Here is a 14,691-nt window from a genome sequence, read left to right as displayed (position 1 = left end):
CATTACACTTTTTTTGTTTTGAGACAGAGTCTCTCTGTAGCCCAGACTAAAGTGGAGTGGCGCCATCTTGGCTCTTGCAATCTTCGCCTCCTAGGTTGTGGTTCAAGCAATTCTCCTGCCTCAGCCTCCTCAGTAACTGGGATTACAGGCATGTGCCACCATGCCCAGCTAATTTTTGTATTTTTAGTAGAGACGGGGTTTCACCATGTTGGCCAGGCTGGTCTTGAGCTCTTGACCTCATGATCTGCCCACCTCGGCCTCCCAAAGTGCTGGGATTACAGGTGTGAGCTACTGCGCCTGGCCCCAGAACATTAAACTTTTAATGTTTTTCTTTCTTCTATTAAGTTTCTGAGACCAATTTCCTTAAACACCAGAGTTCTTTCATTTATTTATTTCATAAGCATTTACTAAGTGCCAGCTATGTGCAGGTACAGTGTAGCAGATGTTATTTTCCAAAGATAACTGTATTAACCTATATCATATCACAAATCCTGGTTTTACACTGTGCCAATGACAATCTTCTAGTCAGGGGTGGGGTACTAGGGTGGACCTTCCTGCTTAAATCAATAGAATGAGTCAGAAGTGATGCCGTGTTACTTCCGAAGCTAACTCACAAAAGCCAATATGGCTTCTGTCAGGTGTCTCCTTCTCTCGGGAAGCTGGATCTTGAAACCCAGCTACCATATTATGAGGAAGCCCAAGTCACACATAGAGGCCATGTTTACGTGTTCCGGCCAACAACCTCATTATGCCCCCAGCCGAAAGCCAGCATCAACTGTCAAGCATGTGAGTGAAGAAAACTTCCAGCTTTCAGACTTTGTGTCTTCCAACTGAAGCCTGGGGCATTGTGCAGGAGAGTCAAATCATGCTATCCCCTGTGTGAAGTCCTGACACACAAAAACTGGGAGTGACAATAAATAATTATTGCTGTTGTAAGCCAGTACATTTTGGAAGGAGTTTATTATGCAGCAATAGATAACTATATACACAGGGATGGCCATCAGGGATACAACAGTGAATAAGACAGATGTCTCTGACCTCATAGAACTGGTAATTTAATGGAGAAGACAGAAGAAATGAATAAGTAATTTGAGGTGTGATAAGCATTTGAGTAATAAATAGAGTGCTCTTCAAGTATCTAGCAGGAAAATTTAGGCCAGTTTGGCAGTTGAGGGTACTCTAACCTCTTATTGTGAAATGGTCACTATTTCCCACAATTCCTTCTTCCTAGCATGGTGGTTGCTCAAAAATATTGCATAACCTATTGTGGTTTGTTAAAATTAGTTTCCTTGTAGCAGTCTTCTTTCTTGTTTCCTCTATGTTTTGAGAGATGAAATTATCAAGAAAGCAGGTCAAGAAATCCTAAAAGCCTTCATTCAGCCTTTAAACCAAATGGAAAATTAGGCTGGGTGCAGTGGCTCATGCTTGCAATCCCAGTACTTTGGGAGGCTGAGGCAGGAGGAATGATTTAGCCCAGGAGTTTGAGATTAGTCTAGGCAACATGGCGAAATCATGTCTCTACACAAAATTAAAAAATTAGCCAAGCATGATGGTCCCAGCAACTTGGGAGGTTGAGGCGGGTGGACTGCTTAAACCTGGGAGGTAGAGGCTGCAGTGAGCCATGATGACACCACCGCATTCCAACCTGGGTGACACAGTGAGTTCCTGTCTCAAAAACAAAAAGTGGAAATTTAACTATTATGGTTCATTAATTTCTTTCTCTCCATGTTGCATTCACCAATGTGTACACCTGCATCCCACTGACAGGCAAGAGCTCTGTTCTAATGCTGTCTGGCGTATAAAAAAGGAGAAATATTGAAATTTTCTTCCTAACAATATTTAAGAAAGGGTGGTACAATATCCTTTCTTACTGTACCAGTTGATTGATAGTCTGTTCAGATGATACATCATGACACAGGGTCTTTGCTACTGGATGTAGCAGATCCTCCAGGAGTTGTACACTAATTAGGATTGCCAGATAAAATACAGGAAGCTCAGTTAAATTTGAATTTAAAATAAATGACAGGTAATTTTACAGTATAAACTTGTTAGGTATGTTATTTATTATCCATCTGAAATTCAAATTTAACTGGACATCCTGCATTTTTACCTGCTAAACCTGGCAACTTTAATATAGTCCTCAGAATATGAAATAATTAGAAAACAAAACACCAGTAGTGTGAGGGCAAGGAACGGACTAAAATTAACTGAGGTTTGATAAGTGCCAGAATATGGAAGTGACTCAGAGAATCCCTTTTTTCCCCCTAGGATTTACTAATTTCCTTTTCTCCACACCCCAGTAAACTGAAAAAATCCGTTTTCACCATGCCTGAGAATTCACGTCATCAAATTGATGTGGTTAGTTCCGCCCCTTTGCTTTATCCACTTGCATGAACTTTTGGTTTCTCACAGAACGAGCAAAGCAATTCACCCTTACCTCACTTTCATTGCAGCAGAACACATCTGAGAGGGTGTAGAACCGGGGATCCAGGTCAGCAATGGCAGGGGCTGGATTGAACAATGTTTTCACTACAAAGGAATGGAAAAGGGGGTGATTATTAGTTTTCATTTTTAACATGGTGCATTTACAGACATTCAGTAGGGAAAATCCCTGAGTTCATTTTTGTCTTCATCTGGTTAAATATCCACTTAGTTACGGATGTAGAGAAAAGTCTGAAATCTCAATCTCCACGACAGCTGGGTACCAATTCCCTATTTCCATTTTCTCTACTTTGCACTTTACAACATTTCAGCTTCCAGGGAAAACAGCAATATTACAGTCAATGTGATTGTAGAGTTAAGGCAAAGGCAACAAGAACATTAGAGAAAGGTAAAAATGCTGTGGCATGAAAGCACATGTGTGAATGTGAACAGGCTGGTGGACATTTTTGTGGGTTACTTTAAGGGCTTGGTTTCAAGGCTAGTTCATAAATCCATTTTCCAGGGAAGAAAAGGAGATGATAGGAAATAAACAACGAAAGGTTCAGAACTTCCCTGGTGGGAACAGTAAGCAGGAAGCTCATGTGCATATGCATATTTTATACACCTATGTATGCCTCCCAAATATATCACAATTACTCCTGCAAACATATGCACTTACACAAAAGCTGACATTCTTGGCTTCTGTGAGCAATCTGGGAATATAAAAAAAAAAGGTTGAGAAAGGAGGAAGAATTCAATCAGAGGCTGGTGCTAGCTCAGACTGGGAGGCTACAAGAGAAGGATAGATGGGAATAGCAGACACAGGGAAATGAGAATATCATGGTCATTTTTCAGAGGGAGGAAAATGAGGCTCAGAAAGATGAGGTCATACATCTCAGGTTATACACTGGGACACAGTGAAGATGGACCCCTACTCAGGGTCCTCTGGCTTTAAGTTCGGAGTTTGGTCCACTCTAAAAAAAGCAGTCTCTCTAGGCCAGGACTCTGTCCACACCTATACATGCCTCAGTGACAATTCACAATATTTTAAAACACCCTTTGGTTTGGGACTTTGTAAATGTAGATATGTATATTTCAAGTCTTTAGAAATTACATTCATAGGAAGTTCCTTCTTTGTCAAAGCACTTATTCACTTGAGTACTCAACTAGATTGGTTAGTCTTCTTTTTCTCAACCCAGGTCCACTGACTTGCATGCTGTCTCATTTGACTATAGACACATAGTGTAAAAATCTCTAGCTGCAGTTCTCAGAAACTTCAAGAACAGTGGTTTGCAAACTTGGTTGCATATCAGCATCACTAGGAGAGCTTGTGAAAATGCCTAATTTCTAGAACTGACCTCAAACCCACTGAATCAGAATCTCTGGGGGTAACATCAGGGAATCTGCATGTTTACAAGTTCTCCAGGCGGCTCTCACATAGCCAGTTTGGCACTAATCCATTCCACATTCTTGGGGACTAATCAGCATGTGGCTAATGAAAACTGTCTACTACTTCAGCCTGGTGAGGACATCTACTCTACTTCTGCACCTTCCTTGATCTTACCTAACATTTTAAGCATTTTGATTCAGTCAGTGGGTCTTGTCCAGTATAGGCTAACACTATTCCCACATTTTTGTTACTTTAGAATCCAGAATGTCCACCCACAGAAATTCTATGGTATATTTTTGGCTGCTCAGATTTTTGTATAGAGTTATTGTGCAGCTTAAATTAGAAAACGGATGTAAAAGCCTAGTGTAAACTCTAATCTGCTGTACAAATGTAAAGGATTATTACTGTTATTATATTGTCCTTTACAGATAGCCCAACACCCTCGCCTGTCCACCCATCTCTTCTGCCTTCTGCTGGAGTTTGTAGCCTGGCAACAGTCTCTCTCATTGGTTCTCTCACTTCTGAGAGGTCTTAGAGATGTCAATTACACATAAAGACTCTCATTGTCCCATATTCTAACACATCACTTAAACTTTTTAGGTTTTCAGAACAATATACTGTTCCCAATTTTCCTCAAGCATTAAGTGGAAACAACTGCTCGCCTAGCACATTCATCAGCATTTGAGCACAGATTAGAGTAAGCTACAAGTGTGGAACAACATGGTAGAGCCATTCTTAAAGGATCATTTTTTTCCCTCAAAAGATGCCTGGTCCTGCAATTCCTTTTCTAAACCCATCCTATAGAAATCCATAAGCATACAAAGATGATATACAATGTTGTTTATATAGCCCTGTTTGCAATAGAAAACACAAAAAGAAACCAATGCATTTATTAAAGGGGATTAGTTTAAAAAATTATGACATAGGCCGGGCTCGGTAGCTCACGCCTGTAATCCCAGCAATTTGGGAAGCTGAGGCAGGTGGATCACCTGAGGTCAGGAGTTTGAGACCAGCCTGACCAACAGGGTGAAACTCTGTCTTCACTAAAAGTACAAAAATTAGCCGGGCATGGTGGTGCGTGACTGTAATCCCAGCTACTCTAGAGGCTGGGGCAGGAGAATCACTTGAACCCGGGAGGTGGAGGCTGCAGCGAGCCGAGATCGCGTCATTGCACTCCAGCCCGGGCAACAAGAGCGAAACTCTGTCTCAAAAAAAAAAAAAAAAAAAAAAGAATTATGACACATGCCTGATGTAAATCACTACAGTTGTTAAAAAGAGTAAAGTAGATCTCTGTTTGTCAAAGAAAGACTTCCATAATTTATTTATAAGTGAACAAGGCAGTTTTGTACTACCCACCCCCAACTTTTTGAGATGGCTCTGTCACCCAGTTTGGAGTACAGGGGTGCAATCTTGGCTCACTGCAACCTCCACTTCCCAGACTCAAGTGATCCTGCCACCTTAGCCTCCCAAGAAGATGGGACTACTGTGCCCATCACCACGCCTGGGCAAGTTTTTTCTTTTTCTTTTTTTTCTTTTTGTGGTAGAGATGAGGTTTTGCCATGTTGCCTAGGCTGTTCTTGAATTCCTGGGCTCAAGTGATCCTCACACTTTGGCCTCCTAAAATGCTAAGATTACAGGTGTGAGCCACCATGCCCAGCCTACTCTCCCTTTTTAATAAGAACAAATAACAAACTCACATAACTATATGTGTATTTACACTTATACACTTACACAGAAGAAAAAAATGTCGGAGAGGTTTCTCACTAAACTAATGAGCCATTAGTTATAAAAAACTGATGGGACTAAATTTGACTACAGGTTAAGTGCTGTATGTAGCAAAGACAACACTCTTAAAACATACAGTATCTGGCCGGGCGCGGTGGCTCAAGCATGTAATCCCAGCACTTTGGGAGGCTGAGTTGGGCAGATCACAAGGTCAAGAGATCAAGGCCATCCTGGCCAACATGGTGAAACCCTGTCTCTACTAAAAATACAAAAATTAGCTGGGCGTGGTGGCACATGCCTGTAGTCCCAGTTACTCAGGAGGCTGAGGCAGGAGAATCGCTTGAACCTGGGAGGCAGAGGGTGCGGTGAGCTGAGATCACGCCACTGCACTCCAGCCTGGTGATAGAGTGAGACTCTGTCTCAAAAAAAAAAAAAAATAAAAAAACATAGTACCTTACATCAAAAAACAGGTATACTAAAAATGAAATGTAACATCTGGGTTTTGCTTCAACATAATCCAAGGTGGCAGTGCAGGGTAGGGAGCCATGAGGCAGGATACAGATAAAACAAGATTGGCCATGTGCGACAAAAACAAGCAACGGAGAAAAGATTCCCTATTTAATAAATGATGCTGGAATACTGGCTAGCCATATGCAGAAGAAAGAAACTAGACCTTTATCTTTCACCATATATAAAAATTAACTCAAGATGGATTAAATATTTTAAATGTAAGACCTCAAACTATAAAAATCCTAGAAGAAAACTTAGAAAATACCCTTTTTGACACCGATATTGGCAAATAATTTTTGGCTAAGTCCCCCAAAGCAACTGTAACAAAAACAAAAATTGACAAGTGGTACTTAATTAAACTAAACAGCTTCTGCATATAGCAAAAGAAATGGTCAATAGAGTAAAGAGAAAACCTAGAGAATGGGAGAAAATATTTGCAAACTATGCATCTGACAAAGGTCTAATATGCAGAATCTATAAGGAATTACATAAATCGACAAGCAAAAAACAACTCCATTAAAAAATGGGCAAAAGGCCGGGCGCGGTGGCTCAAGCCTGTTATCCTAGCACTTTGGGAGGCTGAGACGGGCGGATCACGAGGTCAGGAGATTGAGACCATCCTGGCTAACCCGGTGAAACCCTGTCTCTACTGAAAAATACAAAAAACTAGCCGGGCGAGGTGGCGGGCGCCTGTAGTCCCAGCTACTCGGGAGGCTGAGGCAGGGGAATGGTGTAAACCCGGGAGGTGGAGCTTGCAGTGAGCTGAGATCCAGCCACTGCACTCCAGCCTGGGCGACAGAGGGAGACTCCGTCTCCAAAATAAATAAATAAATAAATAAAATGGGCAAAGGACATGAACAGACATTTCTCAAAAGAAGACATACGAGTGGGCCAACAAACATATGAAAAACTACTCATCATTTCACTCATCATCAGAGAAATGCAAATCAAACTATAATGAGACACCATCTCCCACCAATCAAAACAGCTATTATTAAAAAGTCAAGGGCTGGCCATGGTGGCTCACACCTATAATCCCAGCACTTTGGGAGGCTGAGGCGGGCGGACCACGAGGTCAGGAGATTGAGACCATTCTGGCTAACACAGTGAAACCTCGTCTCTACTAAAAATACAAAAATATTAGCCGGGCATGGTGGCAGGTGCCTGTAGTCCCAGCCACTCGGGAGGCTGAGGCAGAAGAATGGCGTGAATCCAGGGGATGGAGCTTGCAGTGAGCCGAGATCGCGCCACTGCACTCCAGCCTGGGTGATAGAGCGAGACTCCATCTCAAAAAAAAAAAAAAAAAGTCAAAACACAACAGATGCTGGTGAGGCTGCAGAGAGAAGGAAACACTTATACACTGTTGGCAGGAATGTAACTTAGTTCAGCCATGTAGAAAGCAGTTTGGAGATTGATTTTCAAAGAATTTAAAATAGAGCTACCATTTGATCCAGCAATCCTATGCCTGGGTACACACCCAAAGGAAAACAGATCATTATACCAAAAAGAAGCATGTACTTGTATGTTCATCACCATGCTAGTCACAATAGCAAAGACATGGAATCAACCTAGGTGCCCATCAATGGTAGACTGGATAAAGAAAATGTGGTACATATACACATGGAATACTATGTAGCCATAAAAAAGAATGAAATCATGTCCTTGGCAGCAACATGGATGGAGCTGGAGGCCATAATCCTAATCAAATTAAAACAGGAACAGAAAACCAAATACCACATGTATTCACTTATAAGTGGGAGCTAAATATTGAGTATGCATGGACAGAACGATGGGAACAACAGACACTACAGAGTACTGGAGCAGGGAGGGGCACAGGTTGAAAAGCTACCTATTGGGTACTATGCTCCCTACCTGGGCGCAATATTCCTATGTAACAAATCCGTATATGAGGGCCCGGCACGGTGGCTCATGCCTGTAATCCCAGTACTTTGGGAAGTTAGGGCAGGTGGATCACCTGAGGTAAGGAGTTCAAGACCAACCTGGCCAACATGGTAAAGCCCCGTCTCTATTAAAAATACAAAAATTAGCTGGGTGTGGTGGTGCAGGCCTGTAATCCCGGCTACTCTGGAGGCTGAGGCATAAGAATCACTTGAATCTGGGAAGTGGAGGCTGCAGTGAGCCGAGATCATGCCACTGCACTCCAGCCTGGGTGGGCAGAGTAAGACTCAATCTCAAACAAACAAGAAAAACAAAATCAAAACAAAAACAAGTATGCACATGTACCCCATGGTGTCTAAAACAAAAGATTGAATTTAAAAGTAGAAAAAAAGACTGGCCACATGTTGGTAACTGTTGAAGCTAAATGATAGTATAGATAGGTTTACCATACTATTCTCTGTATGTCTATATATATTTGAAAATTTCCATAATAAAAACAAATTTTAAGGAAAAAATTACATTAAAATTTAAGTATCAATTGCTAGAATAAGGAATTCTATAATTTTACTGTAAATACGGTATAAAAATCAATCTTATTTGCCTGTACTTTACTGAGGAACAGCATTCTTCAATAGTAACTGGATACATAGGCTTAGAGTCTGACTAGTAACTAAATTTAGAGGAAAAGTGTAACTGCCATAAAGAAAGGATTCTTCTCGGCTTGTGCTACCACAAATAAGCATACTCTACCACGATGAAAGAAACATAAATTAGCAGATGCAGCTAATCAAAGAATGCAAATCTGTAATAGACAAGGTGGAAGCCATTATGTCATCCTGGGACCAGGCAGAGCTAGAGAACACAGAACGTACCATGGAGTAACTTGGAGTTGCAGAGGTGACTGGCAGCACCCAACAGTAATTATTATTAATTGTAGTGTCAGATGAACTAAACTCCTAGTTATCTTAACTGCATGTTAATGGATAGCACAATAATGTCAGTAAGGAACTGGTGAGGCCTGGAGGAGCAGATGTATAGGCTAAAAGGCAGGAAAACGAGGCAGAAACTCTTTATGGTGTTGTCATGGAGGACAGGGGCTGGACAGTTAGGAAGGCCCTAATAATTAGCTCAGAGAAACCAGGGAAGAAAATCACCCTAAGTGAAGGTACTGCGAGCATGTTGGGATACTCAAAATACTGGCTTTGCTGTCCATTACTCCAGAGGCTCTTTTCTGTGACTTGAGCAGCAAGAACACTCAAAGCTTGGGCTATGTGCTGGACAATGTCACTGTGAAAGTCTGGATGACCAGACAAGAAATTTTGCTTGCCAAAGGCAAAAGGACTGAAGTGGCATTAAAAGATACTTTGTATCATACTGATAATTTAACTTTGGCAATTTTACAATCTCAATTATTTATAATTGTTCATGTACTGTTCCATTTGCTTGGAAATGGATATAAAGACCAGAACCAACATGCATAATTTCATCACAAGCAGCTGCAGCATTGGCTCTTCGGTGGGCCTACCTCATAGCATTGTGGCCTGGTGAGGATGGGGGCTATACAGGGCTACCGATTTTTTGGTGTTGTAGCTGCTATGTCTTTAAAATCGATGCTTTCATTTTGATAGAGACAGAGAGTTTTGAGACAGTATATTCAAAGATGTAGGGATCTTTTCCTCTGGATTTTCATGACTGATATATTAGCATAATCTAGTTATACAATGTGCTTAATTCAAAATTCACTACTTGTAAGCAGTAAAGATAATGGAACTGTGATAACAAAACCCATAGACGATGATGATGATGATGACTTTATCATCTTTCTTGAAGATGGAATAATGCTGTTCAGCACATAGGCAGCTTCCTGGGGCAAAGGGTAGGGCGCTCAATGCTTAAGAGATCATTAAGCCCACTCTGCTCTGGGATCAGTCCAAAGTGATGTGAAAGAACCCTGAGAGCTGTCAGCCCAATTCTGGTTTCACAGAAGAAAGTGAGGAACTGACTTACTTGACTGAGATCCCCCATTTGCTGATTGATTATGAATTTAAAGCCGTATTTCATGATTCCCAAACCAATGCTCTCCTTTCATTATACCAATCTTCTTCTTCTTCTTTTTTTTTTGGAGACGGAGTCTTGCTCTGTCGCCCAGGCTGGAGTGCAGTGGCGCGATCTCGGCTCACTGCAAGTTCTTTCTCCCAGGTTCACACCATTCTCCCACCTCAGTCTCCTGAGTAGCTGGGACTACAGGCACCCGCCACCATGCCCGGCTAATTTTTTGGTATTTTGAGTAGAGATAGGGTTTCACTGTGTTAGCCAGGATGGTCTCAATCTCCTGACCTCGTGATCCGCCCACCTTGGCCTCCCAAAGTGCTGGGATACTGCTCTTCTTGCATAAGAGAATGATGATGCATTACACACACAAACACATACACACACACACACACACACACCCTCCTCATGGAATAGAATCTAAGCTGCATCTGGTTAGTATCTACCAAATAGGGACCAGCTGACTTGGCCAGAGAAAGCCGCCTGACTGGAGGACTTCTGGACAGATGAGTGTGTATGCTTGTGTGAATGTGTGTGTGTGTGTGCACGCATGTGTGTGTTCTGTTGGAGTCACAGTGCTGAAAACACTTTAGAGCCTCTTCTCTGTTTCTTGAGCAGAAAAACACATAAAGCTTAGGCCACGTGCTGGACAGTGTTAACATTTATGGACTTGACTTTTCTAGAGATACTCTTCATAAAGGCTCAGTTTGTTGGAATCAATGGGTTGTGGCAGTTTGAAGTGCGGTTTAAACTAGGAGACAGAACTTGGGTCTTAGAGTCTGAAATCACGGTTTCCATAACTTAAAGTGTGACACTGGTTGAACAAATGACTTAACTTCTCAGTCTCAGTCTTCTCACCGTTAATCTGAGAGAACACTACCTGCCATATCTTTGTCATAAGGTTTTTCTGAGGATAAAATGCGTAAGAAAGTACTTCATAAGCTGTAAAGTACATATAAATGCATGGTATTACTATTTCTGATATTATTATATAAGGAAGTTCATGCAGAATTAATAGCAAGGCATGCTGGCTCTTAGTAAAAGTGTGAAGTAGGCCAAGTGGTCTGTGACCCACTGTTACCTACCTACCTTCCTGCTGCCCTGGGTCCTCCAGCTCCCAAATGGAAGAGCTACACGGAAGGGGATGGAGGAAGCCTTTCTGGACCCAACCCAATGACAGCCCCAGGGTAGGCTGCCTGCCCATCCGGATTACTCTATTCTCTCTGTGAAAGGTTAGATCCTCAACTGTGGCTGCCGTACCTTTCTCTCCTTCACAAGCTGGGTAGGTAACAGGCAACTAGACTAGGACAGAGGAAACAGTGATCTCTGAGCAGCAAGGGATAGTAGGAAAAAAACAGGAATTACACGAGAATACGCTTTGATCTATACAAAGAAAGACAAGAGCAGGAGCAGGGTGGCACCCTGTATTCACATCACTCTGCTGAGATGGGCACAGTGCAGAGAATGCGTAACCATAAGCATTAGACTTTACTGTGACACTCCGAGAAAATGGAACCAAATGGGTTTTGGCTTAGAATTCTTTCTGACAGTTTCAAGTCCATTAAAAATACACTAAATGTCAGTGAAAATTTACCACAGCATGTTGTTTTGCCAAGAGGAAAATTTGTGAAATCAGGACGAACATTTAAAAATTCTCCACAAAATCATTTCACTGACTTATTTTCCATTTATTTCTATGTAGAACACTGTACACTTTGGGAGAAATCACTTATATAAACACACACACACACACACACATACACACTGTTCTTTTTCTTTTTTCTTTTTAGTTTTGTATCTTGAGAAAAAGTCAATGTGGTTCTCTACTTTATTCTTAAAAAAATCACAGAACTATTGCCACAATATCAAGAAGTCATCATGTTAGAGTGGCTACTATTTATTTTGAATTTTTTCACCAAATGATGCTTGATCAGGATATTATCCTAACTTTAAAGACAGAAGTGGATGGAAGAGAAAAAAGTTGGGATTTACCACCATGTACTACACCATGCTTGGCATCATATTTTATTTTATTCCATCCTTAGAACAATTCTGCAGATGGAGTATTTCTATATGCATTTTACTGACAAGGCTCAGACAAATCAGGTAATTCTGCTAGGACCACAAGGCTGACAGGGACAGAAATGGGATTTTAATTCAGAAGATGCTTTCCCCACTAGTCAGTGGTGAAAAAGAAGCAAACAAAGAAATTATCTGGATTCTTAAAAAGTCTGTTATTTGCTGGAGGTGAGAGAAGAGGAGTGACTGGGAGAACAGATGAATCAAGATTAGCTACAGGTTGATAACTGGAAGCTGGGTGATGGATTTCATCGTACAATTCTGCTGCTTTTGTAGGTTTGAAAATTTCCAAAATCAAAGGTCAAACAAAAGAGGCAATGTCAATGGACATTGATAACACAGAAAATATTACATATAAAGAATCTTTTGTTGTTTATTGAAAATGATAAAGTTTTACGAAAAGGAGAAAAAAATCTAATCTTCATTTCCTAGAGATGTTTGTCAAAAAGTAACTGGGCTGCCCCAGTTAGTTTTGTATGTATGTATGTATTTGTATGTATGCATGTATTTGTATGTATGTATGTATGTATTTGTATGTATGACATGCAGCTTGACCTCTGCTTCTCAGAGTAGAAAACATTTCACCACCTAATGTGTACCTTGGACAAGCGGCTGCTTCAGGGATTCTTTTTTTTTTTGCGATGGAGTCTCGCTCTTGTCACCTAGGCTGGAGTGCAGCAATGTGATCTCAGCCCACTGCAACCTCCACCTCCTGGGTTCAAGCGATTCTCCTACCTCAGCCTCCTAGGTAGCTGGGATTACAGGAATTCTAATTCTACTTGTACCATTTCTTCCAACTACATTGAAGATTTATATGGAGGGATCTTGGAAATGCTACTCATGTTTTTTTTAACCGTTTGTAAGGTTCTCTAACATTATCAAGAACCACAAGACTGTGAATCTCACAGATGGAAGAAAGAATATTTTACTACAGAAAGAGTATTGCTTTGCTTAACTTAAAATTAAGACGGCTAACTTTAAGACGGCGATAAAAGCTTTTATAGAAACAATGACAAATATGTATAATTACCTCCACTCCTGCGGGCCATTGTTAGGGCTTCCAGAGAAGTTGCTGGAGTTATTTCGAGCTGGCAGACCATGACTTTGGCTCTACTAATGACATTGGCTGCTGCCCTCAGGTCCTCCGTATTCAAAAGTAAATTTGCTCCAGCCACTATGACAATGATATTCTGGCCTATAAAGAAATTCCACCTATTTATATTAAAACTAAACAAAGCCAAGCAATGATATTCTGCAGTGTTAGGAATACAATCACCCTTGTAAAGTCATTATACAAAATGTGTTGTAAGTATTAATTTTAACATTTCTAGGTTATTCAGCTTGAATTTTGAGTTCCAAATGTATGTTTTGTAATATCTCTGTAAGAGTCACATTATTCTGATGACCTTAAGCAAAATCTTAAAAAGATTTTCCCAATATTCTTATATATAAAGAATATTAGTTGAGAAATGACATATAACATACTTTAAACATTTCTTCTATAGAAAATAGCTGGTATATGTATGTGGTAAAGGTTCTGAATCCTAAATGACAGATGCTATAGAGACGAATATAAATAGGAATAAACTCGTATGACACTGTAGTATGCAAGCAGTTCATGTGTACCCTATGGTATTCTAAAAAGTGATGCTGTCAATCAAAACACATTTTAAATATCTAACAGATAAAAAATTGTATCAGATATAGAAGAGAGAGGGATACCTGGCTTATACTATAATGGATCAAACAGAAACAGAACTAAGGATTCTGATATATTCTTATTACTTGGACCTGCTGTCTTTAATCCCACCTGAATGAGGGAGAGGTGGTGGTGCATTTCATCTGTAAGGTGAACCCTTAAGAGCTGTGCTGTCCAATATGGTAGTCATGAGCACAAGCCCCACATGGCCATTGAACATTTGAAATGTGGCTAGTCCTGGCTGGGCACAGTGGCTCATATCTATAATTTCTAGCACTTTGGGAGGCCAAGGTGGGCAGATCACTTGAGGTCAGGAGTTCAAGACCAGCCTGGTCAAATGGTGAAAACCCATCTCTACTAAAGTTACAAAAATTAGCTGGGCGTAGTGGTATGTGCCTGCAGTCTCAGCTACTCGGGAGCCTGAGGTGTGAGAATCACTTGAACCTGGGAGGCAGAGGTAGCAGTGACCTGAGGTCACGTCACTGCATTTCAGCCTGGGCGAGAGTGAGTGAGACTCTGTCTCAAAAAAAAAAAAAAAAAAGAAAAAAGAAATGTGGCTAGTCCACTCAGGTGTGCTTCAGGTAAAATACAAGTGGATTTCAAAGATAGAACAAAGGAAATAAGGTAAAATATCCATTCATTCTTACCATTTTAAAAATTAAAAAAAAAAAAAGATAAATTTTTGGGTCACGCTCTGTTGCCCAGGCTGGAGTGCAGTTGTGCGATCTCGGCTCACTGCAGCCTCCACCTCCTGGGTTCTTCAATCAACTCTCCCACCTAAGCCTCCTAAGTAGCTGGTATTGCAGGGGTGTGCCACCACGCCTGGCTAATTTTTTTTTGCATTTTTAGTAGAGACGGGGTTTCACTATGTTGGCCAGGTTAGTCTCGAACTCCTGACCTCATGTGATCCACCTGCCTT

At 41.0% G+C, this 14,691-nt stretch overlaps 1 protein-coding gene across 4 annotated transcripts in view; it reads right to left on the bottom strand.

The window, feature by feature from the left end:
• RBKS (ribokinase) overlaps positions 1-14,691 on the bottom strand; it is a 115,391-nt gene that overhangs the window by 49,353 nt on the left and 51,347 nt on the right. For all 4 annotated transcript variants that reach the window (XM_077959853.1, XM_001100564.4, XM_001100371.5 and 1 more), the window contains exons 5-6: positions 13,104-13,268; positions 2,438-2,529 (exon numbers count right to left, since the gene is read on the bottom strand). In XM_077959853.1, the coding sequence (XP_077815979.1) occupies positions 2,438-2,529; positions 13,104-13,268 (257 nt within the window). The remainder of the gene's footprint in view (positions 1-2,437; positions 2,530-13,103; positions 13,269-14,691) is intronic.

Source organism: Macaca mulatta, chromosome 13, assembly GCF_049350105.2.
Source record: "Macaca mulatta isolate MMU2019108-1 chromosome 13, T2T-MMU8v2.0, whole genome shotgun sequence".
In the NCBI taxonomy this organism is placed as follows: domain Eukaryota; kingdom Metazoa; phylum Chordata; class Mammalia; order Primates; family Cercopithecidae; genus Macaca; species Macaca mulatta.
Note: the sequence above shows the minus strand (reverse complement) of the source record. Positions and strands in the feature narration are given on the sequence as shown.